Source organism: Macrobrachium nipponense, chromosome 25 (assembly GCF_015104395.2).
Source record: "Macrobrachium nipponense isolate FS-2020 chromosome 25, ASM1510439v2, whole genome shotgun sequence".
In the NCBI taxonomy this organism is placed as follows: Eukaryota; Metazoa; Arthropoda; class Malacostraca; order Decapoda; family Palaemonidae; genus Macrobrachium; species Macrobrachium nipponense.
The window spans coordinates 77,864,485-77,892,082 of NC_087214.1; the positions used below are offsets into that span (position 1 = coordinate 77,864,485).

At 37.1% G+C, this 27,598-nt stretch overlaps 3 protein-coding genes across 3 annotated transcripts in view; 2 read left to right on the plus strand and 1 right to left on the minus strand.

Annotated features, from left to right (window-relative positions):
- Positions 1-27,598, plus strand: part of LOC135199117 (uncharacterized) — a gene marked incomplete at its 5' end in the record, with an annotated part of 413,213 nt that overhangs the window by 377,856 nt on the left and 7,759 nt on the right. The gene's annotated exons all lie outside the window — the stretch shown is intronic.
- The window catches only part of LOC135199560 (uncharacterized), a 371,126-nt gene that overhangs the window by 323,784 nt on the left and 19,744 nt on the right, over positions 1-27,598 (minus strand). The gene's annotated exons all lie outside the window — the stretch shown is intronic.
- Positions 13,887-22,969, plus strand: LOC135199561 (uncharacterized). The gene is made up of 5 exons (XM_064227724.1): positions 13,887-14,015; positions 16,961-17,202; positions 19,914-20,046; positions 20,977-21,139; positions 22,479-22,969. Exons 2-5 carry the CDS (start codon positions 16,971-16,973, stop codon positions 22,689-22,691), a joined length of 741 nt encoding a protein of 246 aa, XP_064083794.1. The 5' UTR covers positions 13,887-14,015; positions 16,961-16,970; the 3' UTR covers positions 22,692-22,969.

Here is a 27,598-nt window from a genome sequence, read left to right on the forward strand (position 1 = left end):
CAAAAGGTTCGCCTACTGAAGGAATATTACACAATGGAGCTCTGGGAATTACTTAATTCGGTTTCCCGACAATTTGGCATTCATGACAGCTTAAAACATACCTATTTACGTCACTTTTCATTTTAGGCCAAAAGTATGCCCTAGTAATACACTAGAAAGTTTTATTTACTCCTAAATGTCCTTGCTCATAATGTGCTAACTTCAAAACTAGCTCATGAAAGATTTCCTAGGAACCACTAATTGTTCGGTGATTTCCCCTTTACTACCTGACTTATGACGAACATAACGATACAAAACTTCGTCTTTCAAACAAAAGTTTCCTTACACTCATCATTGAGAACATCATATACCTCACATTCAAAAATTCGGGTTAGTGTCTCATCCTCTCTCTGCAACTTGACTAGCTCATCCTTATCCGAAAGATTAGTGCCTAATTCATCACCGTAACTAGTACTAGAATACCGGTACATTTTACTACGTTACTCTTGACAGCTACACCTTCCGTTTGGCTATCACTGTCAACATAGAGTCAGTTTTCTCAGCCACAGTTATGCCAAGATCAACCTCGCCGCCTCTATCACACTCGTTCGAATCCATGAACAAATTATGACCGTAGTCTATGTCTGTATCTAAACCTGACCTAGTTACTACCATTTAAGGCACTGGAATATCCCTCACAACAGGATTCACATTCTTGGATAAAGCTTCATTACTGACTATAATGTCAATGCCATCAATGGGCAAACTGTCAACAACTGCAAGCTTCACTTCTCCTGACACTACCTGACTTTCTAAATTCAACTTCAACAAAGGACAAAGAACACAAGTGTTAGGAAATCCACCTAACATGACTTTTTCTTTCATGTTGATTTCTGCCCTGTTTGGCACACTGTCTCTCCTAATCAGTGAGACAGCAGCTCCTGTGTCTGAAAGAAGACACATCTCTCGAATCTACTCCTCCAAGAGTGGAAACTACACCTTCTGACAGAAATTCACCAAAAACTTTCCTAGTTTCTCTCATCACATCATTCCTACTTGACGAAAGGTTAACTAGAGACACTGGTTTTCGGTTTCTTAACGTCCTTCCTTTCTACTGCACAATTTCTCGCTAAATGCTCTTTCCCATTACATCGGAAACAAGTTCGTTCTGAGCCACTAGATGCCATTTTACTCTTACAAACCTTAGACTTATGACCTGGTTTTCCGCATGTATAACAGGAATAGTCACTTTTACTTGCATTGCTATTACTAGCACTGAAACTTTTACTGTTTTGTACTCTACCAGACGAAGGATCATTTTGTTTCTTACTAACACTCAAATTATGAGTTAGACTATATTCGTCAGCTAGCCTAGTTGCTCCTGCAAAAGATATTTCTCGCCCATCTTCTATATAAAGCTTAATCTCAAGGGATATGTTATCTTTGAAGTTTTCTAACAACACTGAGTTCTTCAAATCATCAAATCATCAACTTTAGCAGAAGTTAACCAATCAAAAAACAGCCTTTCTTTTATCGTATTCTACATACATAATATTCTCATCCTTTCTCAAACTTCTAAATTTCTTACGGTACACCTCCGGTACTAACTGTACATGCTAAGAACAGTTTCTTTCACAATATCATAATCATCACATTCCTCCTTAAACATGCAACTATACACAGTAAGCACACTACCACTCAAGACTGACTGTAAATATAAAGTCCACGTTTCTTTAGGAGAACCTACTCTTTCCATTAACTTCTCAAAACACATGAAATATTTCGTTACATCTTCCTCATCAAACTTTGTGGTACTAATTTCAAACACTGTATTCATACCTAACCTATCAGCCTTGTTTTCCGTTCTTCGCCTGTCCGACTGTTACGAGTACTTTTTAACTTTAACGAGCAATTTCCAACTCATGCATACGCTCTCTCTCTTTCTTCCTGCTGCATTACCAACATTTCTCTCTCTTGCTGCATTTTCATTACTTCTCTCTCTTGCTGCATTTTCATTGCTTCTCTCTCTTTCTCTTCTTGCATTTCTCACTCAGCAGCTCTTTCCTCTCTCTCAGCAGATCTTTCCTCTCTCTCAGCTGCTCTTTCCTCTCTCTCAGCCACTCTTTCATCTCTCTCATACTCTTCTCTCTCTTTCCTTTCAACATACTCACAGAGATCATACCCCTCTAGACCTAGAAGCTTACCCGACTCAATAAACTCTTTCACCATCTCACTCATTCTGGTGCTTTCTATATTCTCCCTGTTTCAAACTGTTACAGTGCTGATAGTTTAAGCAAGGTCGCCACAATGTTACGGCCTGTGAGAGGTCCGCTCCAAGTTCGTTATTATTATAAACAAAAAGAATTCAACACCAACAGTTGAAACTGGGGATATGAAAGATAAAAACACAAACAAAACAAAGGTTTATTTACAAGCTTACTAACAAAGATAAATGCAGAATGGTATCTCCTATTTACATAAAAAAGGCAAAATCTTACAATGCGTGAACTGGGGAAACGGTGGGGTAATGAAAGTACTTGCCGGACAGTTTTGCAACTCGAAGCGATGGCTTCACAAAAGGAGAACTCTAATTGTAGATGCCTTCTTGCCTCCGTATTGCAGAAAATAATGTCTACTCTTGATACCTGAAGGGCAGAAACTCCCCAAAACCTCTAGCAGAATGTTTCTTCTCCGAAGGTTTGCTCAACATCGAAATAACTCGGTCGTCCACTCCTGACGACGACTTGACCAGAATTCTACCAAACTCTCGAGTGACTTTTCCTCTCTGATGATCTCTGCTGCTGACCTCTCACTGATAATCTGATCTGTGGCTCTTACTCTGATCTCTCGTACTCTGATCTCTCCTACTTTGTCAGTCGTATGTATAAGGCATTCTGGGGGCTGGGCTACCAGCGAGTGCCACAGACTCCCGAGACGACAGGAACGATTTAGAAGAATCTTGAAGAAATATTGCAATCATATTTCGTTGCGTTTTCTTTTTCATGACACTTCGGCGCGTGTTGCGCTCCACAACACGCCTGACGATTCCAGAACAACCGCGAGAACAAGCGCCTCCAACACGGGCACGAATGCCTCCTTGCTGCAGAACTTCTCGAAAATGCGTTTTCCTCTCCTTTATCTTTCTTTGCTATACAGCATTACCATGAACAAGGTTCATCCCAAGTAAGAATGGGGGTGAGAAGTGGTGAAATATAAAATGTTGAAAATGCTGGACAATGCCACTGAAGCAACTATCTTAACAAGGAAGAGAGAGCAGAGAGAGAGAAGAGAGAGAGAGAGAGAGAGAGAGGGAGAGAGAGAAGAGAGAGTAGAGGGGTCTGGGAAGAGAAAGAGTGAAATTATCGGTTGTCATTCAGAGTCTTCCCGGGCAGGTTTGGGTTGGTGGTCAGCTAATATATATATATATATATATATATATATATATATATATATATATTATGTATAATAAATATATATATATATATATATATATATATATATATATATATATATATATATATATATATATATATATATATATATATATATATATATATATATATATATATATATATATATATATATATATATATATATATATATATATATATTTATATATATAAATATATATATATATATATATATATATATATATATATATATATATATATATATATATATATAAATATATAATATATATATATATATATATATATATATATATATATATATATATATATATATATATATATATATATATATATATATATATATATATATATATATATATATATATATATATATATATATATATATATATATATATATATATATATATATATATATATATATATATATACTTTCAGGGCATAGTTTTTCTCTAATACAATTTTCGTTAAAAGCAATTGCTTTAGTGCCTCATCAGAAGTTTCTTGCCAGTATCTTCATACCGACGAAGTTTTTTCCGATTCTCGTTCGTCAATTTCTGGTGAAAAATACGCAGACTTCCTTCTTCCATTTATTGAATTTTGTCACGACAGCTGTTTCGCCTTATGGCATTATCAAGCGACTACTGATTTACAATCTGACCTTTCGGCCTATTTATTTCATCGTGTGGGAGGTATGACCTTGAGGTATGGGTACTGGTTAGTCTAGGGATTAACAGCTTAAGGGCGTGTTTTGGATACAAAGAACATAAGGACATATGTAGTATGACAATAAGAGTGAAAGTTTAAACGGTGGTTAAATAAATATTCAAAATACAATGTCATGTGCTAGAGTTTTCCTTAAATGTATGTTTAAAATTTAATATGTTACATGTTGGTTTTAGATAAAAATTACAAAATTACATACAGGAATGAAAATGAATATAGACAAATTAAATACATGGAATTAAAAAATATATGTATATATTTTATAGCATGCATAAAGGTACAAGAGATAATTTCTGTTTATACATAAAATGTGTATGATTTAACTTTGAGTGAGTGAGCGTGCGTATGTGTGTGTGTGTGTGTGTCTCCAAATGGTATACGTTGGTTAACGGCTGCTGATTCGTGTTGGGCGGGGTCTCAGCGACCTGACAAGGATGTTACTTGACTTTCGCTGACGCTGGGTCTTCTCATGTCTTCCAAGGGGCGCGATGTTCTCGGTGGATTGGGTGCGCTGTCTGGTCCCTGTTGGCTTGAGTATTCCTTCTCCTGCTGGAGGGGAGTATATGGTCCGATTCTTGTTGGACGTTCAAGGTCGGCTTCTGAATAGCGATGCTCACCGCTTCCGTTATTAAGAAGCGACCGTTGTTATCTTCTCTGTGCACGACCTGGGTGCCTTCTATGAGCTCTTGTAGAGATGGCTTCCTGTCGTGAACATCTATGTAATGTTGATGGATGGCCCCTTGATTTCTATGAGCCAGCAGACGTCTCCGAAGGGTCGTTGTAGTGTGCCCGATGTAGTTTTGGCTGTGAGGTTTACACACCCTCTGGACAAGTAAATTTATAAACTACATTCGTGCACATCTCCTTCGGTCCCCCGGAGCGGTGCTGTTCTCATTATAAAGGCTGCTACAAGGTTGGGCTTACTATATATCCTGAGGCTTATTTTATGGTAAGGGCTTTTGGGGTTTACGCCTCTGTTTATTATCCCGCGTAGCGTGCAGCAATCTTCCTTGTATGCAGACCCATAATGTACACGATGGTAAATAATCAAATTCTCCTCGTTTTTCGTCATCGTGTTGGGTTGGTAGAATTCGTCCAATTTTGCTTTTCTTTTTTTATTGCTGCTTCGATAATTTGATCTGCATAGCCGTTGTTTGTCAGCAGTTGGCGAATTCGGTCGAGTTCGTTATGTATGTCTCTCCATGATGAGCTGTGTGTGAAGGCTCTGTTGACATACGCACTCACGACAGACTTTTTGTATGCGTCCGGGCATTCCCCGCGTGCGTTCAAGCAACGGCCAGCGTTTGTTGCTTTCGTATAAACGGTCGTCCTAAACTGTCCTTCTTGTTGTTTTACCAGGACATCAAGAAATGGCAAAGTCTTCTGCTGGCTGTGCTCTGTGGTGAAGTTGAGCACTGAGTTTCTTTTCAGAGCATCTGCTAGTTTTCTGGCATCGTCAGGTTCTTTTATTGTGACGAATATATCGTCGATGTACCGCCCATAGATCCTAGGTTTTTGATGTTCTCTAAAGGTCCTTTCTTCGACGGTGGCCATGTACATATTTGCAAAGAGGACCCCTAGTGGGGATCCCATGGCGACTCCGTCTACTTGACGAAATAATTCACCCTGATGAGAGAGGAAAGGGGCTTCTGTAGTACTAGCTTTCAGCATCTCTCGGAGGACATCTCCGGAAATGGGCCAGAGGGTTCTTCTCGCACCTGTATACACGATCAAGAATGATGTCGATCCGTTTCTTCGACGGGAACGTTCGTAAACAGACTCTCAACGTCGAGTGAGGCAATGTCCTCTTCTGGTCCTTTTTCCTGTAGGAGATCAATAAACTCCACCGCAGATTTCAGTGAATATGCACCGGGTATGTAAGGTACCAGCAAATCATTCAGGACCTTCGCTATCCTATAGGTTGGGGATGTCATCTGAGAGATGATGGGCCTTAGGGGGTTGCCTGCCTTGTGCGTTTTCACTGTTCCGTAGCAGTAGAAAACCGGGCACATAGTCTCCTTTTACCTTAGGGAATTTTACGACGTCTTGCTGATTGTTGGCCCTAGTCACAAGCCTCGACACTTTCTTTCTAGGTCCTCGGTGGGGTCTTTTGTTAAGCGTTGAATTTGGAGTGTCCAGGAGGATCCTATCCATCTTTTCAAAATAATCACTTTTCTTCATCACTACGTACACTGATGATTTGTCACCTTTCCGTATGATGATGTCTGGGTTGCTACGTAGTTCTTTAGCGGCTTCCTCATCTCCTTGGTGATTAATGGCTTCGGAATGGCCTCTCTGTCGTCCTGCTTCTCCAACAAGTTCATCAATGACGGTAGGTGTGTGGGTGTGTGTGTGTGTGAAATACATTTTGCTAATTTTTTTGTATTGTTTTTTGACCGTTCCATTTACTGCGTGATCAGCTTATTATTCTTTTTACTCCATAATAAGGATACTGAAATTTTTTGCAGTTGGCTCTTTTTGATTTTTTTACCGTCCTCTGTTTTCTTCCTTTTTTGTTAAATTGCAATTCACTGTTTAGGAAGTTTTCCCAGCATAATAGAGCTAATCTGCTTTTCCAGTTTTTATAATAAAATAGCGATTTACTGACTCTTTGCCCCAGTCGGTTATTCTTATTTTTTCTAGCATTGTGTAATGTAGAATTAAAATGTTTATAGCTTTCCATAATACACATATTCCTTCAAGTCAGTGAGATGGTTTGTTTTCTCCCATCATATATTAATGTGTTGAGCATTCAGTGATCTAGTTTTTAACTGCTTCATCAAACATGAAAGAGAAACATGTGACTAGAAGCAAGGGAAGAGCTAACTAAGGCAGGCCAGAGGTGCAAAAAAAAAAAACAAAAAAAAAAAACAAGAGGAAACCCTTGGAAACGGTAGGGCACAACCCCGTAGGCGGGTAGTTTCGTTAGTGATACCTCATGAGGTGTACTGTTGGCAGATCTTTAAGGTTCTTTGCAGCGTGCCTTCGGCCCCTAGCTGCAACTCTTTTCGCTCCTTTTACTGTACCTCCATTCATATTCTCTTTCTTCCATCTTACTTTCCACCCTATGCTAAACAATAGATTCATAGTGCAACTGCCTTGAGGTTTTCATCCTTTTAATACCTTTCCATGGCTATTACTGTCAATATCCCTCCCTTTCAGAGCAAAATGACCTCATAGGCACCAGTGCTTGGCCTTAGCCTAAATTACATATTCAATTCAATTCAATTCAAGTTAGGGGACAAGGAAGAAGAAGAAGAAGAAGAAGAAGAAGCACTCTGCTCCAGAACACTCACAATTTTAAAGTTAGACTGAGACTTTTTCTGTTCCCCCTCGGCGTCCGTTTGACCGTGTCGTTAAGTCATCCGTCACTTCATAGATTACCAGTCTATTGTCTCTTGTGTGGTTGGATACCAAATCTTTGTCTTTCTCCTTCATTTTCATTTACCTGTTGCCTTTAGGCTCTGTTATCCATATTATCATTTACATAATAATATTAGCTCGTGCTGATCATGTTGTTTATCATCAAGGAAAATATGAATATGCCAAAAAGTGAAAAAGTGACGACAAACATAAAGATGACGCAAACAAATTTTTAACCAGATGCATAGTAAGTTGTTAACGGGTAAGAAATGAAGAAATTTATAAATTAAGAAATAAAAATATATAACTGATAAAGTTAATATAAACAAATGAAAGATGAAAAAAGGCCAAGAGCTTCTAACAATGGATCTGCACATAAAAGAAAGAAGAAAAAAAGCACAAAGTTGCGAACAACAGGTGCACGGTCATTTCCCAAGCAGCTTTGGAACCTGAGGTGATGAAACATCTACCAAAAACGTCCGTCATTTACAGCTAAGATTAATTTCCTTTGAATAGTGTTTATGACAGTATTCCAATTTCCTCGATCAACTATTATGTTTCCCAGATGAAAGTTGGGTTTTGTTGAATGTTGTATATCTTTCCTTTTCAGACAAATGTTTCACGAGACAAAAGCGATCAAGTGCAAGTTGCAGTGAATCAGGACGGGCACTTAAGGGATGGAAAAACTGAGGAAAAGGGTTCATCAGCCTGGATTGTACGACAATTTTTCATTATGATTTTATAGTTTTGCTAAAATTGCTTCACGCACCTCCCTTTACTTTAATTATAAATGCGTGGAAAAGAAAAAGTGGATGAAATCACAAAAGGGGTAGCGAATCCCGGTGACCGGTAAATTCCACCGCGGGGATATTGGAATATCACCGTGACTCAAGTGTTTACGACTTTTAAACTTAATTGTTCCAACCTAAATAAGCGGCATGAATAGTCAATTTAGTTGTTTATTCCAGATTATATTTTTGACTTTTAAACACTCCTTCAAAAAATTTACTTTGTGCTTCTACTTTTCTTTCCTGTTTATTTGAACTTTGGAACCCCTCAACATGGCAACTTTTATCTCATCTGAGGACAAACGAACCCCGAAAGTTGTGTGATGAGGAGAATTACATTTGTGAAAAAGCATGCAGATAACAGTAGCAAAAATGGCGTTGTGAACACTTTTCTAAAGGTTGCCGGGCTAGAATACATACAACTGTTATATAACTGCAGTGAACCAGAAGTTATTCTTTCAACTGGATCCCATAATCACCCAGCAAGCAGTGGACGCGTTGATGCTCGAAAGGCAGTTTTTTCAATGAGGAGCGAGGTACATAATAAGAACCGGCACAGTATCTATCTCGAGAAGTAATAGCTAATGTTGTTACAAAAAATCGTCTGTGGATTTGAAGACATGAAGACATCATCCCTTCCGAGTTTATCGTTTATTTTGAGACAACATATATTGGGACAGTGAGGGGACGTGGTCTTCGTCGACGAAGAGAAACCCTACAGTTTCCGATTGAACTTTGGAATGTTCGTGACCGCGTTTGAAATGTTAAACCTACCAAGAGCGAATAATGCAGTCGAAGGTTCCCACAATGCTTTGCGATCCTCGATAACATCCACACATCCCAGTTTGTGGAAACTGTGCACTGCACTTCAATTAACTGAGGAAGGGTTAATTAAGCCAAACAAAAATCGCACACATTCAACGTGGAGACTCGAAAACAAAAAAGAAGACCTATCAAATTATTGATGCACGATTGAAAAACCTTCTTGAAAAGGATGAGAGTCAAAACTGTCTGGAATTTCTCATTGCTCGCAATTTGAAATTAATTTTCTTGAAGTAAATTTTTTCAATTACTGTTTTTAATGCAATTGCCTTTATTTTTATCCTAATTGTAGAATAAAATGTGAGATAAATGTATTCACTTTTTTCCTAACCTATAATTATTTTCATATCAAGTTCATTTATTTTACTTATTTATTCTGGTGGAATTTTCCGTGGTGAAATATACCGTAGTGGAATTTACCACTAGCTATTCACACACATTAAAAAAAATGGCTTTTCTTCTAATGTTGCGAGCAGTCTGTACCTGAGCATCAGGAAATTTGAATTTTGTTGCCTAATTTGAATGGCATACTGTAACTAAAATTTCATTATTTCAAAAAAGCAAAGCCCAAAAGGCACCCCTCCAGATTACGAGCTTTCAGAAAAACTAAGTATCACAGCTGTATCTTTTCCCATTATTGCTCCACAGATATGCTAGGTCCCTCACGCACCCCCTACCACATCCCCTGATCGTCATATGTTCCATATGTTTCATATATTGAATATAATAATAATAATTTGCATGTGATTATTTTCTAGACTGACAAAAACTACTACTACCACTATTATACATATTGGAGTCTGCTTAGGTAGTCTGCTACATAATATGCAAATACAAAATATTATACGAAAAGTTGATGCTTTCTATGATCCACATCTGATAACAGTGCTAATTTCACACAAGCCTAAGAACCCCTCAATATGATAGCAACAGATCATAGTCAGAGCATGTCGTGATAGAATGAGATGAAGCACATGTAACATGGAGCATACTGTAGGGTCACAGTTGACATCTGAGATCTGTTCCTATGGCAAGGACGTAACCTGATTTTCTCTGTAAGCCAGAATTTAAGCAGACATAATAATGTGAATTAGTCAAAATAAAAAAAAATAAAATAAGAGAGAAAACAATTCCTAAGCAATTCCTAATCACATACATACAGTACAAGGGTAAAAATATTACCCTTACACTTACTCCTGTGGTTGGCGTACATACTGGGCATTGCAAAGAGGGGAGAGACAGGCTTGACTAGGCTACTGAGTGGAGGAAGGTGCTGGAGATACTGGGGCTGGTGAGTTTGGAGAGGCAGAACTCCAGAAGGTGCTGGAGATACTGGGACTGGGTCGTCTAGTTCTGCAGAAGGTGCTGGAGATACTGCAGTAGGTGAGCCTAGTTCTGCAGAACCTACAGAAGGTGCTGGAGATACCACTGGCGCAGCTGAGTCTGGAGAGACATGTGAAGTAGAGGGATCTGGATCTCTTGTAGGCCTCTCTACCTTTTTAGAAAAGTGTTCCAGGCAGTGTTGGGGTCCTGAGCCTCAAACCCTACCAATCCCTAATCAATCAGGACAAAACCATCTAACTCCTTGCTTGTAAATCTCTTGGGCTCTGGGGTTGGTACCTCTTCATCTTCGATCAATTGCTTTTGTAGTTGAATGAGGTCCTCAGCATATAATTCTTCTCCATGAAGATGCAGCAGCGCTCTGTGAAATCATCAACCTCCACCTCATACACAAATTGGGGGACAATTTTTTCCACACACCATTCAAGTTCATCTGCTTAACTTCGTTGCAAGAATCACAAATGTTTCTTATAGCAGCAAGAATGTTTAAGATTTCCAAAAATACTTTTAGAGACAAGTTCTTGTCCTTATCAGTGCCCTGGAAGCCATAACAAATGTCCTTCTGAGGTACTAGGCCTTAAAAGAGGCTATGACACCTCAGTACATAGGATGTTTAAGGGAGGTGGTATTAGATGGAAGGAAAACCACCTTGACATTAGAATGAAAATCATCCAAATGGGCAGGGTAACCAAGGGCATTGTCCAGCACTAGCAACACCTTAAAGGACAACCCCTTTTTATTTAGCACAGCCCACCCCTTCTGGCACAAATAGTTGGTGAACCAGTCCTCAAATATCTGATGTGTCACCCATGCCTTCTTGTTGGATTTCCAGATGACAGGTAATTAACCATTCAAAATACTCTTCAGTGTCATTGGATTCTCTGCCAGATACACCAACAAAGGCTTCAGCTTGAAATCACCAGCAGCATTACCCTCAAGAAGCAAAGTCAGTCTCTCTTTGCTAACTTTGTGGCCTGGTGCGGTTTTCTCTTCCTTGGCAATGTATGTATGGGTATGCATCCATTTAGAAAACAAACCTGTCTCTAACTACATTAAACACCTGTTCAGCACAGCAAACCCCATCTCTGATTACCTCAGCCACCACACTAAGAAATTCATTTGCTGCCTTCTCATCACCACTAGAAGCTTCACCTTGCACCTTAAGGTTATGCAAATTTGCACGGCCTTAAACTGCATGAACCAACCTTTGATAGCCCCAAACGCATTTCAAGAAGGTGTATAGCGAGTGAATGACTGCCATGAGATGGCTTATTTATCTGTTTCCATCCCAAACTAGTTGCACGCAAAGTTTGAAATTTAACAATCTGAATCATGGAACAAGAATTTTAAAATGAATTTATCAAAGATCCGTGAGATGTAACTATGAAATGACGAAAGGTCGAGTTCGCCATAAACTGAGACCCTACTGTACTTCTAAAACTTTCTGACCATATGAGCATCTGACCATATTAACCTGGTAAATGTATCGATCTATTGCATCACCGTCCGAGGTACATAGTTACTAAACAATGACAGAACTTGCCATGGGTACGCCTGTGTTTAGTAAAACTACCCAGCCCTTTGGGGCTCAAAGGATTAGATATACGCATTTCTATGTATTAATTAATAAAAAATATTTTTGATCCCCGAGGGGCCTAGTTACTAAAAACACAGAGCTCCAAATGAGCTTCCCCCAATAATGTTTTGTACCAGCATGGAGGTGACACATATGTGGTTACATACCAAGTTAATACCTGCCTGACCTAACTCCACTTTTGTTTGTTGCAATCAGCACTTGTATAATATTTTGGAGCAGTTGAAGTGTTACTTCATTTCTCTTCATCAGAAAAACATTCTATGTTGCAAGGACAACAAACAATTAAATGCTTGGGTTTAAAGAGAAATACTCATGACATCTTTTTTTAGAATATGGGAAACCAACAACAGTATTCTTCAACCCTTGGTTTAGGTTGTCAGAAATCATTCTCATAGAACTTGAATCACAAGCAGAAGTGACTCTGGTTGACCAGAACAAAGACAAGGTACTTCACTCTTAGTGTTGATGGATACATTTCCTCTAATCTATAATAATAAAATCTGAGTGGATCTTGTTTGTCCTCCCCCAGGTGACATTATGGGAGGCATGACACAGCTAACCATCACCTGCAAACCAGTTTGTCTGCCCTAGGTGGGAAGGGTAGGTAAAGAGAACAGGGTTAGGGAGACTTCTACCCTCCTCCTGCAAACCTGTTTGTCCACCGTTAGTGGGAGAAAGGTAGATAGGGGAACGGGAGGGTTGGGGAGACTTCCACCCTCCTCCTGCAAACCTGTTTACCCGCCATGGGTGGGGGCGGGGTAGGTAAAGTATCGGGAGGGTAGGGGAGACAGCAGTGCCGGCACTAACAGGCTCATGATCTGTAAATGTAGACCTTGTATAGGTACGAGATACAAGAATGTCGGATTTCAGCTCGCAAACCAAAATCAAGAGATTATTTCTTTCTGAATGTTTTCACAAAAGATATTAGTATTATATGCCTTCTAGTCGCCTGAGAAAAGTCCGCTTTGGTTAATAACCAAAACAACAGGTTTTCCCTGAAAGCATAACATGGAAGTAAGGAACTTTTTTCTAAGGTATAAAATGTTCAAACACTGTTTTTCTATCAAGATTTCTTGCAGTAATATTGACAGATAGATTCAACACATTTAATTAAACAACTATATTCGTCCAAAGTATAATCATATATATATATATATATATATCCATATATATATATATATATATATATATATATATATATATATATTTTTATATTTATATATTTGTATACATAATTATATATATATATATATATATATATATATTATATATATATATATATATATATATATATTTATATGTGGATACATATATATATATAATATATAGATATATATATATATATATATATATAATATATATATATTTATATATATATATATATATATATATATATATATATATATATATATAAATTTATATTTATATGTGTGTATACTTATATCTATTTATATATACATTTATACATGTTTATATGTGGATGAGCACGCACTTATTTAGGGATCTCCTTAGTTGAGTGTAAAATTACTTGTAATTTCTCATAACCTGGAATAATGGACTTCCTCGATGACTAATGCTGCAGAAAGACGATAGCATATTCACCTAGGAAACAGAAACTCCAACATATAATATAAATTCACGTTAAGGACATAAAATATTCAGGTTTACGTGACCAACAACGGCGATTCAAACTGCATAAAAACCTGTGGCAGCCGCTTGATACCATGAAACTCCATCTCATAAATATCGATTCCCCCCCAGAAGGTATTGCTTTCTTAGTCTTTATTAGTGAACCTTAAATGCGATATCTCCTCAGAGGAAGGTTGCTTTGCCTGGGAGGAAGTGGCCAGGGACCAATCGATCTCGTCCCCAGTACTTGCACCAATTCTTTGGTACGCTCACCTGGAATCGGCAATTCTACGTTGCTCCGGGGCCTTGAAGTTCTTCTATCATCTTCTGGCAATCCTTAAGGTACGCTACTCTCATTGTGGGAAGAATTCTTCCCTTTTTTTTTTGTGTGCACTAAAGTATCGAAGAATCACTTATCCGCGTTGCTTCCAATACCTCATTGTAATTTTGATACGTCCCAAGTACAGGCTAGAGTGATCAAGGAAACAGGCTGCAGTGGCCGGGTTCACGGACAGCATCTATGTCTCTGGAAGGATGATAAATATTAGTTACCAAGATTAAGGGTGTTTTAGTTGGTCAACAGAAGAAGATATTAGAACTGCATGTATCTGCAATATGGCAAGATCCGAAAAAGACAGAAATAATGATCAAAGTCGACATAATTCTTTTGCCAATACAAATTTAAGTATTAATTGCAGTATTATAATTATCAATGCTTCAAGTTTAAGAGAGGCAATAAATTCATTCTGACGTTGACAACTATATCTAATTGTATTTACTTGGATAGGATTTCTTCTTTATTTACTTGCTTTTTCAGTCTGTCTGTAAAACACTAGTTTTCACTTAATCGAGAAGTAAGCCTACAAACTACTTTGTTGTTGATGTTCTGGGGGGGGGGGGGTACGAAAGCCTAAAAAGGTCTGAAAAAGGTGTTTTGCTTTAAGTTAAAGACACAGGAATTTTAGGATAGGATATTATGATTTATTTATTAGGATAAAAATGTAAAAAATATGTAATTTGCATGTTAAACAGTACAGAACAATTATTTCTAATAAAATATAACATATTTATTTTAATTTTCGTGATGAAACAACACTATTTGCCGTAGATTTTAGCACACGCACCCGAGTAGCATGGGAGGTCGGATCACGGCTTGTTTCAGTTCCCGATATTTTAGGAATGGGTTTCATGATAATTATTCCGCATTTTTCACGAACTTAAGTGAAATACGAATCGCTACGAGATAATCACTACTGAATTTTTTCTTGAATGGCCTTATGGGACGGCATCAATAAAATGACTATTCCCAGTCCTTCTGTCTCGTTGTGTATATGCACACACATTCATATACACATATATGCATTTATTGTGTACACTCTCTGCACTTATATATAATATATCAATACATATATATTTTATATATATATGATAATATATATATATATAATATATATATATATATATATATAACGTGCCCGCTTGTCTATTGATTATAATGGTATAAGACAGCGACAGTTTGTATGTCTTTTCTTACGACTGTTGTTCGTAAGCATTGTTGGTTATACTTTCCCTTCTTGTCTGAGTGATATCTAGTAGATTTGGTTCTTCTTTAGAATAAGGAGATGACTCAAACGGACTGAGTATAACTTTAATAACTTTATTTCTCAGCTGAATCACTGGAGTATAGAGATGGTTTGGGTCGATGACCGCTCCGTTGAGGAATCTAAAGTGAACTGAAATATAGGAGCATCGCGTCGATAGCGCAACATTAGCTGTCTCAGCGATTTACATAATAAAAAATGAACACGTAGCCGGCCGGCTTGGAAGTCGTGAGTTTCCGCTGCGGGTTAACATGTAACAGTCACCGCTTCCCATGGAAGGTGTTGTGATTAGTTTACAAACTAAGAAAATGATAGGGACGTGCAAACGCAAAACCAGGCTACTGCAAGTATTGCATAGCATGGTCTAGTTTCACGTCCTGTTTATGGTTATGTGGTGACACTCCTAATTCGCCAAATGACCCCTTAGGTCATGGGTTTATTTACAGATATGGAATTTATCTGTATTTGAAAATGTATACCTTACATATATATATATATATTAATATAATTATATATATATATATAATATTATATATATGTATATATATAATATATATTATATAATATATATATACATATATATATATATATCATATATATATATATATATATCCTAATATAATATATCTATATATAAATATATATATATATATGGTGCATCACTATGCCGTGACCAGAGATAAGCCCAAAAAACACAGTAATTTATACTATATTGTATTTTTCCAAAATACAGAAAGGTTAAAAACCGAGAGCTTTTGACCATTTGCATAAAATCATTGTTGAAATATTTTAAGGTCAACCTCGTTTTTTCTTATGATAACACAGTAAAAGGAATGCTAATAAAAATGGCCGCAAGGAAAGCAACAACATAATATGTAAAACTCCAATTTTGGATTGCCCCTCATTCTATATTGGCAAATCTAGTAAAGATTTAAAAGTAAGAATTAAACAGCATAAGCATTCTGTCAAAACTGGGCAAACATCCAATGCAATATTCATACATTTCAGTGAAAACGACTATAGGATAAACTGGAATGGCAGTTCAGTAAGATGTCTTGTCGAGATCTTTAAGAATCTGCCATTATACAATTTACTTCCAATTGTAATTTTAATCTTAGCTCTTGCTTGTATCATCTTGTATAAGTTTCATGTTTAAGAATCATCTTAGAGATAAAATCACAGACTTAATTACAAATTAGTTTCCTTATGGACACTTTCTTTGAATGTATATGTTTAATATATTTTTTGTGAATAAGTTTACGTTGCGAAAAAGGTTTTATTGTTTACAAAAATGAAATTTTGTGTGTGGTCAGTTACTGCCCTGTATAATCTCATACTTGTCTTGTCCCTGCTTCTGAGCAGTTGGACTTGACTTTTTGTATACCTCTTAAATTGTACCCCTGCTTTGGGTAGGTTACTAATTCTCCAGGTATGCTGGATTTTAGGTACATATTTTCCTTTATAGTCTCTATCTGTCGTTTATATGACCTTTCATCGTAAACTTATCTTCATATTTATGTCAGTCAGCTAAGTAAAGGACATTGAGTCGAAAGGCCGCGCAGTACTCCTTCATGTCACTTTCCTTCATGGCTTTTGCCTTAATTATGTATTCATCACGTCCCAATTTTTTGCAGTTTTTTTCAGTTGTAATATATATATATTATAATTTAATGGGTACCATTTCAGTCTTGACATTATGGAGACCATTAACCTGAGATGCACCTGGATGGTTCATCTGCCTTTGCTTTGGATTCCTTTGATAATGTGGTCTGGAATAACGACAGTGACAGACTGTCAGGAAACCTGGTTAGCGACTGGATACATTTTGAAAGACCAACCGGCGTATTCGACCACCATGTGGACTCCCAGCAACTTGGTATGTGCTCTCCATGCCAGACGATCCATGTCCTCCAAGTTTGTTTACGCAAGTAAGTGCAAGCTGCATTTCATACTATTATTATTATTATTATTTTTTATTTATTTTTTTTGCTCTATCACAGTCCTCCAATTCGACTGGGTGGTATTTATAGTGTGGGGTTCCGGGTTGCATCCTGCCTCCTTAGGAGTCCATCACTTTTCTTACTATGTGCGCCGTTTCTAGGATCACACTCTTCTGCATGAGTCCTGGAGCTACTTCAGCCTCTATTTTTTCTAGATTCCTTTTCAGGGATCTTGGGATCGTGCCTAGTGCTCCTAAGATTATGGGTACAGTTTCCACTGGCATATAGCATATCCTTCTTATTTCTATTTTCAGATCTTGATACTTATCCATTTTTTCCCTCTCTTTCTCTTCAACTCTGGTGTCCCCATGGTATTGCGAGAAAAGTGGCAACAGAATCAACCATCTGATGTTCATGGATGACATCAAGCTGTATGGTAAGAACATCAAGGAAATAGATACCTTAATCCAGACTGTAAGGATTGTATCTGGGGACATCAGGATGGAGTTTGGAATAGAAAAATGCGCCTTAGTCAACATACAAAAAGGCAAAGTAACGAGAACTGAAGGGATAAAGCTACCAGATGGGAGCAACATCAAACACATAGATGAGACTGGATACAAATACCTGGGAATAATGGAAGGAGGGAATATAAAACACCAAGAGATGAAAGACACTACCAGGAAAGAATATAGGCAATACTCAAGTCAAAACTCAATGCCGGAGATATGATAAAAGCCATAAACACATGGGCAGTGCCAGTAATCAGATACAGCGCAGGAAATAGTGGAATGGACGAACGACCAGAAATCCCGCCACACCCTTAGATCAGAAATCCAGGAAAACATATGACAATACACAAAGCACTAAACACCCAAGAGCAAATACGGACAGACTATACATAACACAAAAGGAAGGAGGGAGAGGAATACTAAGTATAGAGGACTGCGTCAACATAAAGAACAGAGCACTTGGGCAATATCTGAAAATCAGTGAAGACGAGTGGCTAAAGAGTGCATGTGAAGAAGGACTAATAAAAGCAGACAAAGACCCAGAAATATACAGAGACAGGAGAATGACAAACAGAGGAGAGGACTGGCACAACAGACCAATGCACGCACAATGCATGAGACAGACTAAAGAACTAGCCAGCGATGACACATGGCAATGGCTACAGAGGGGAGAGCTAAAGAAGGAAACTGAAGGAATGATAACAGCGGCACAAGATCAGGCCCTAAGAACCAGATATGTTCAAAGAACGATAGACGGAAATAACATCTCTCCCATATGTAGGAAGTGCAATAAGAAAAATGAAACCATAAACCACATAGCAAGCGAATGTCCGGCACTTACACAGAACCAGTACAAAAAGAGGCATGATTCAGTGGCAAAAGCCCTCCACTGGAGCCTGTGCAAGAAACATCAGCTACCTTGCAGTAATAAGTGGTTCGAGCACCAACCTGATGGAGTGATAGAAAACGATCAGGCAAAGATTATTATTATTATTATTATTATTATTATTATTATTATTATTATTATTATTATTATTCAGGAGGCCATCTCCCGGGATGTCATCATACAGAACACGAAATTCATCGGGAAGGCCCCTGATGCCCGTCGGTTGCGCCTGCTGGAGGCGCTCCTCATCCAGCAAATAAAACCTACACTGAATACGACACAGGAACAATTTCTCCTCCCTACGAGTATGAGAAGACCTGCCACCAACAATGACACCACCGATCATGACAACTTTGTGGAAGACAACGCCCCCGAACGAGGTACTCCTGCAGCCGATGGAAATCAAAGTAGCCGTGACGTCCCACAGCGTAGCGCAACGCCCATCAACGTTACAGCGCCGCTTAGGAGGTCCAGGCGGCTGCAGGATATGCTGCAACGCAACCATCGGCTCGAAGAAAGTGGCTCAAGACCTGGCTCAGGCAACCAATGAAAACAAAGACTCACCGCCACCAGCCAATAGGAGACAAGCATTGGGCAGACCCCCTGCTGTCACCCACAGATATAACGAGGACGGGCACCGCACCAAGATCAGTCCACCCTCAGCTTCCTAGCCCGAGGATGTCTAGAAGCTCCAGACGTAAGCTCGCTTTAAGAAAGAGAGAGAGAGAGAGAGAGAGAGAGAGAGAGAGAGAGAGAGAGAGAGAAAATCGTTAATGATTTTGATGACTATGGTATCATAGTTTATCTGTAAAATTCAAATATATACACCTATTTTGACCCTGTATTTGACCATGACCTCTATAGGCGCTCTACTAGCCTGTTTAATCAAGTAGCACGGAAAAGCCGCTATTCGCAAAATAGAGAAGAATCTCTACAAGTGTAACGCTGCTGAAGTAGCCATTACTTTTCATAAAGTATGCTTGAGAGAGGGTCTGCTTCCTAGGTATATTATTATTATTATTATTATTATTATTATTATTATTATTATTATTATTATTTTACATTGATTGTTCTCAATTTTCTCATGTTTCTTCTCTCTTCCACATAAATATTATTGCCCAAAATTAATGTGGAAGATGATGATTAGTCGTCTTCTTCTTGTTCTTCTTCTTGTTCTTGTTCTTCTTCTTCTTCTTCTTCTTCTTCTTCTTCTTCTTATTATTATTATTATTATTATTATTATTATTATTATTATAGCTGTAGTAATAAGACCTAAAGCATCTTAAATTTGTTACAAACAGATGAGACCTGTGACTTATATGAGAGCGTCAGTGAAACTTCAGGTCCGACCATGAAATTCGCCAAAAGCATTTCTGCCAACTTGTTGGAGGAAATCGCCAGGGGAAAGAACACCTTTGCTAGCACGCAATATTCGTGAGGAACCTTTTATAAATAACACACATAAATGCAATATATATGAGAGAGAGAGAGATACTGAACTGAGGAACATATATTCCCTCTGATTTTTCAAGCATACCGTTCCAAGTATAAATCTATTCACATTGTTATAGTTATGTTTAAAACAGAAATCCATCTAATCAAGGAGCCCATAAAAACACCAAAAGACTAGAAAGTTATAGCTATATTTCGGAGGCACTGTCTGTCTCCATCAAAAGGCAGGTAATGAATGAAATAAAAGTTAGAGTAGTGGTATTTATGCCAATGAAGGGATATTCCAGTAATCAGCTGCTATGTCGCTCCTGTTGACAGCTCGTCCTTAATTTACCAGATCTTGGGATTCAGATCTGATAGATAAAATCTTTATCCAACCAGCAGCTAGGAAGAATAAGAAGAAGCTGCCAACAGGAGTGACATAGTGACTGACTTCTGGAATATACCTTCAATGGTATAAATACCACTGTTCTGCAACTCTTATTTCATTTAGTACCTGACTGTTAAGGGAGACAGACACTGCCACCACAATATACATAGCTAAAACTTTCTCACCCTTTGGTGTTTTTATGGATCCCTTATACTATATAATTTATATATATATATATATATATATATATATATATATATATATATATATATACTATATTATATGTGTGTGTGTGTGTGTGTGTGTGTGTATGTGAAATGGCCAATTCACATAGGAACATTTGAGCCCTGAGGAATAGTACTAAATACGGCCAAACATTGATCGCCTACACTGTTCTGCCGTGTTTAGTACTAGCCCTTGGGGATCAAATGTTCCTAAATTACTTGCTCATTTCCCATTTTCCCAAGGGTATTTACTGTAACATATACATATGAATAGGTATAATTTCTCTCATGTCATTATTCTTTTCTTTCAAATGGAAGGTATTACGCAAAAGGATTGGCTGTCGATGGAAACATATCGACATCGTACTATTCTCTGTATTTAGTACAGTACCCTTTCTTGATGGTCGATTTAGGGGAAGTTCGAACTGTGTATCTGGTCAAGATCCTCCCTGTGAACGATGGCGACTTCAACAACATTGAGGTAACAATTGCCTTTTCCTTTTTCTGTCTCCTTCATCCCCCATCTGTGCGCGTTGTGGCTCAATTTGGAATCCTTAAGGGTGTAGGGAAAGCGTGAGTAAAAGACAGTGCATACAAGCTTATTGATTTATTCAGACAAAAAACAAACAGGGTAAGTGTACATACCCCATATAATAACACTTTGGGTGTCAGCTGTTCTCTAGGGGATACTTAATTCGATATTAACTGCTATTCTGTCATTGCATATTTGATAGTATGAATTATAATATATATATAATATCTATATATATATATATATATATATATATATATATATTATATATATCTATATATATATACTACATGAGTGCGTTTATATGAATGTATGTGTGCATATGCATTTGACCCTTTAACTTCTCCATTCCTTCATAATGCCTGGATATGCTTTCCTTTAAGCTGTGAATCCGGATGGGAAATTAAGGTAGGAACCCTTACATTATTACTATCATTATTATAACTATAAAAGTAGTTTAACCAAACCACTGAGCTAATTTTCAGCTCTCACAGGACTGGCAGGAAGCCTTTTCATATCGCGGTGAGGTTTTAACCCCTACAAGATAGTAAGCGCCTTTATTCAGAATTCCACTAGATTTCAGAATGCCTCCACCAATGGGTAGGATTCACTAATGAATTTTATTCCCTATATGGATTCACAGTGGCAGTAATAAGGGTTTTCGACATTTGCGAAGAACTTAAAAACTTAATTGTATTGTTGATATATATCGAATGCATATACATAAACACATCCATACTTGTTTACACACACACATATAACAGTAACATTATAATATGATGATGAGTTTCTATATTTTACATATAAAAAAATAGAACTTTCTTACCACCCTTAAAAAGTTAATTTATATAGATTTTCCGAATACTTTTTAGTAAAATAACAATTAAGCAAAACATTAGCAACTAAAATAATGAGTAAATATGTCAATGTCTAATTAATTAAGGTAAAAATGAATACACTTGCCTTACATAATTCTAAAGGGACTTTGTGGAAACGAATTTCTAATATGAAGATCAGCCTTGATTTTTAAGAAGAAGAAAAATGAAAGGGGAAATGATAATTCGGAAAAAGAAAAAATCTTTAGCAACTAGCCACACCAATTTCATGTAACGAGTTTACACCAAGCGAATCGAGCCAATGCAAACCATGCCATTTCGCTTGATGTAAACGGTTACATTGAAGTGAGTGTGGCGAATGAAGATGAATCATGAATCATGTTAATTCTTCGATTCGATTCGCTTGGTGTCAACGCAGCCTAAAGACTGAACCGAATAAATGCTCGTTTCAGGTCCGTCTTGGAATGGACCTTCTGACAACGGGGGACTTCTCGTCCTACACCTTGCTGGCCAGATACGCTGGGCCTTACCTGTCGGCTCAGCAATACCTATCCATCTACTCACCAGGTGTCCCTGGGAGGTATCTCAGTATCCAAAAGGTTCCACCTGGCGATAACCTTATATGGATCATAGAGGTGGAGGTGTACGCACTGAAGAAGCCTTAAAAGGAAACCCTTAATTACAACCGAATGTTAGACATCTGTAGCAGTGGACGTACTGGAACATCATCAGAGAGATCTGTAGCAGTGGTCGTACTGGAACATCATCAGAGAGATCTGTAGCAATGGTCGTACTGGAACATCATCAGGGGGGAGAAAAGAAAGATGTCCCTTTTTTCATCGTTCAATGATGCCATTTCTCTTCTTTGATTGTCTACAAAGAGATTTTAAATTGAATTTTTCTGATGTTCAGTATAAGAATGGACGATGTTGTAACTCAAAGTTTCAACCTTTCCCATGGTAATATGTTAAGCAGTAGTATACCTTTTGTGTGACTCAGATGGCACTGGCTCTTGCTTTAATGGTATGAGCAGTAAATGATTAAGATGTTAGTTCTGGCGATTTTTATTTCCCTTTTAAGACGAATATCCTGACCTGAATTCTGAGGAAGAGTCCAGTGAACAGTCTCGAAAGTTCAGAGGTACCTGGTGAGTTAACTTATCTCCAATTGCCAATTCCTAGTGAAACTCGGAATCACAGCCTCAAACAAAATCCCTCTGCAAACAATAATATTCTCCTTGGTTACTTTGAACTGGTGGCCATTTAAACTCTACCTCAAGGTTTTATCCACTCAATCACAGGTTAACCAATGCTACGAGGAAAGGAAACTGCCTCCCTATCTCAGTCAGATGTTTAAATCTCCATGGTTATTGTCAGCCTCTATTTTTAGTGAATATTTTTTCCCCTTGTAATCTGTTCTTCTGCATCCCAGGCAATAAGGATATTCGTAATTATGCAAAGGAAGCATTTTGCCAACAAAGAGAAGCGAAGTTGTAATTAGTACAGTGAGATACAACTTTAATTCTTGGCTGTAATTTCCTCATAGTCATACATGCCTCGTAATTCTTTAGGTTTCTCGATGGCAGATTTTTTTAAAGAGAAATATTTTCCATTATTCTGTTAAAATGACTTTCGTCAAAGCACAACAAACTTCCATGCAAGTTGCGTGAATTTGTAATCCAACATAAAAGAAGCAACTGGGGTAATATACTGCTTATGATCGAAGCAGGTTTCGCAATCATATCTCAAAGAATCCGTAAATGCAATCAAAACTAGAGACGATCTAAAACTCCTGTATGAAAGGAATTGACAAATGGAGCAATGACCGTGAAATATTGCAATTAGTAGATCACCGATAAAGGTTTAAGCTATTATTAAATACTGCGGTCTGTATTTAGCCTAATTTTAACCACTGGAGTTCGATAAAATGAAAAAGGAAAGAAGTGAATCTAAACACCAGTCACTAGCTCTTCCCTTCAACCACAAACAAGGTCATTGTTACCATAGGGTTCTTCGAAACTGGGTCATTACGACTAACTGAAAATGTGCAAATATATCGCCACTTTCTCGTTAACTGTTTAAATGGGCGTCTAATTTTTCTATCACTGTCAAATGTAAACGTATTTGTTTAATCATAATCAACTGGTTCATTAAGAAGAAACTTGTGCGCTACGTAATAATTCATGTGATTAGTGGAGTCACGAAGTTCAGTCAAATGTTATTATATCATGGTATAACAACACAAGCACAGGGGTGCTTGTGACTTTACCGTTCACCAATTAGGGCGGCAGTGTATTTGTTCTAAAATAACACGTATGTACTACGTCTAGGAACCTTATGATCTGTAGTGAAATTTAAATAATTAAAGATGAACACAAAACCAGAACCTATACTGAAGTGAAAACTTGACCGATCACAGACGACTAATCCCAGATGAATTTGTAATCGAGGGATTAAGACATCTTCGAAAGTAATAAATCCAGCCAGGTTAAAGAAGGAGAAGCCATTTGAGCGAAGTTTGTGATGAATTTCGCCTTCATTGGTTAGACAGGACGCTAGCAAAAAAAGTCAAGGAATGGTGGAAAGTATGACAAAGAGAAGGAGAGGTCGGTACAAAGAGCACCTGATGAAAATGAGCTTGATGGGAAGGTGCAGCATAAATGAATGCTCTTGCATTAAAGGAACAGTCTGTGAAAAGATGATATTGAACGCAGGCAGAACGAGACACCAAGAGACCCCAAGACAGTGGAAAAGAAAGAGCCCAGGAAGGAGGCAATGATGGGAGAAGAAAGGCTTTCTGAGTCAGATTTAGACGAAGGACGAAGAGCAGAGAGGAACGGAACTACATTTTGTTTGCTGCAAAGACGAGACAGAGGGAATGTGGAGACGAATCATATCAGATCTTCAGGGATCATTAGAGTGTATTCCTAACAAAAGTCAAACAAACAAAAGAAAATAAAAATGAGGTATATATAACAGGAAGACTTTTAAACAATCAGACATTTACCAGGTCGTCGGTCACTCCTGATATTCCGAGTCATTTTAAAGGCTTCTCGTGGACGACAGAGGGATACAAATCCTTCTGATGCTGATCAATTTGGAAAAAATTATCCACTGAAAAAAAACGATTTCACGTAGAATCGAATATAGGACTTAGGCTAAAGGCCAAGCGCTGGGACCTATGAGGTCAATCAGCACTTAAACGGAATTGACAGCTTCAAGTCCCACAACCAGCTACGAAAGTTGTGTGACTTTTCTCAAGCCGATTTTTTTGGTAATAATCGCCACTGCACTTGATGATGATGACGGAGAAAGAAAGCAAAGTCGAAAAAGAAGGAGATTGTGGGATCATCCTATGTTGCGAGGTAGGAAGAGTGAAGGAGAATTTCATACTCTGTATTCTCGTGTTACTGATGATGAGAGTAAAAGGAGCCATTTAAAAAAAAAAAATAAATTTCCTACCTACATTTTGCATGATCCCAATTGTGGTGTTTTTTTCTTTGATTATCCATGTTTTCATGGGACAAAAGGTAAAATTACTTAATTATATGAAGGCTGAATCTCGACTGGAGTGGAGCAGGAGTTCCAGGACCATTGCAGCATGTATGTATGTATGTATATGTATATATATATATATATATATATATATATATATGATATATATATATACATATGTAAATATATACACATGGTACACACACAAACATACATATATATATATATATATATATATATATATATATATATATATTATATATATATATAATATATATGTATGTATGATGTATGCTATTTGTGCATATTTTCTCTTATGCAATTACTATTAACGTTAATGGTATTAATGGTATTAACTGTAAAATGGATATATATATATAGATATATATATATATATATATATATATATATATATATATTTTATATATATATATGTATATATACAAATTTATGTATACATATATATGTAATATGTACATAGTACATAATATGCATATATGCATATATATAAAGAATTTTGTTAATAACATCAGGACCGCACCCCAGTCTTCCAAGTGAGCGTCGAGGGCGACAGCCATTTATCCGCACATATCATAAAAGAAGTTGGAACCTAATTACTCCGTTCCTGAGGTTTTCCCGGGCATTAGTCTTGTGCCCAACATACCAACAAATCTTACTCAATTTCCCGACCCAGCAGCGAGTGAACTAGTGGTATTTCATTTGATTTATCCTGTTCATTGTGAGCCATGATTGAAATTAACAGATGTTTCACTGAAAAAATAACTTCTTCCGACTCCCAATGGAACCTAAACAAAGTCTTTCCAGTGACCGTCCAGGGCGTCATAGAAGAAGCTGGAACCACTAAAGCCAATCAATTCCCTTCTGGAATGACTCCAGGAAAAAAAGAAGAATGAATGACCTCAGGAAATTTCATTCTTCAATTACCGCTGTCTGCACAAGAGAAAGATTCCGGAACTCAGTACCTTTAGTTAAATAAAAAAACAAAAAAAAAAAGACTGAGTGATCAATGGAGGAAAGATTGTGCAGATCATTTCCCATCTTGTCATTCACCTAACTGGAATCCTGTGAAAAAGAAAATAGATAAAATAAACTTTCTTTTTCTTATTTAGTGTTATTTCTGTGGTCTGCTAAATTCATAATACAAAAAGACTATATAGACACAAATACATTTATATACATATATATATATATATATATATATATATATATATATATATATAATATGTATATATATATATATATATATATATATATATATATATATATATATATATATATATATATATATATGCTTAGAAAATCACAGTAGATACAAGTGACTTCATAAATAAGCGAATTCCACAGGAAAATGACAGTCAGAAATCCAAGCGCTTTCGTCTTTACTAAGACATTGTCAAGGAGCTAATGAAATACAATTGGAGAGAAAGGTCTCAGGTACACAACAAGATCAAGAATACCAGATGGTTAATTGTCAAAAGGGTAAAAATTAAGAGAAAATCCAGGATTATCGGATATCACATGGTCACAAACCTAAATAAATTTGACCCTAACCGAAATTACAAAGTATCTTTACAGTCCAAAACATGTAAAAACTGAATATATTAATTTTGTTGCTTATATTTATCTACAACTTTTTTCATTATGAAAGCATCAATTTTAAATAAACCAAGACTTAAATTGAACATTTCTATTATTTGACTTGATGAAACAAGATTCAATGATATTCCTTTTAACTGTGTCATTACATGGGATTAAGGCTCTTGCTTGACTCCATTTAATAGGATGATCTAAATCTCTCATATGTACGAATAATGCATTCGATATTTGCCCAGTTCTCACTGAATATTGTGCTGTTTGAGACGTTATGAAAGAGATTTACTGTTTTGTCCGTAATAGACTTTATCACACTTTTTGCAAGGAATTTCATATATGCAGCCTGGAAGATCTTTAGGAGAATTTTTTATTACTAAATTCTTGACATTAATATTACTGAAAACAACATTCATGTTAAAAAGCTTTAAAATTCTAGGAATATCTAAAAACCTTTCATCATAGGG

What these genes read in the sequence shown, in the direction of transcription:
- LOC135199561 (XM_064227724.1), top strand. Translation starts at nt 16,971, where the DNA reads ATGGAGACCATTAACCTGAGATGCACCTGGATGGTTCATCTGCCTTTG. An exon ending in TTTGCTAGCACGCAATATTC is followed by an intron (nt 20,047 to 20,976) that starts GTGAGGAACCTT and finishes TTCAAATGGAAG; the next exon opens with GTATTACGCAAAAGGATTGG. An exon ending in GCGACTTCAACAACATTGAG is followed by an intron (nt 21,140 to 22,478) that starts GTAACAATTGCC and finishes TGCTCGTTTCAG; the next exon opens with GTCCGTCTTGGAATGGACCT.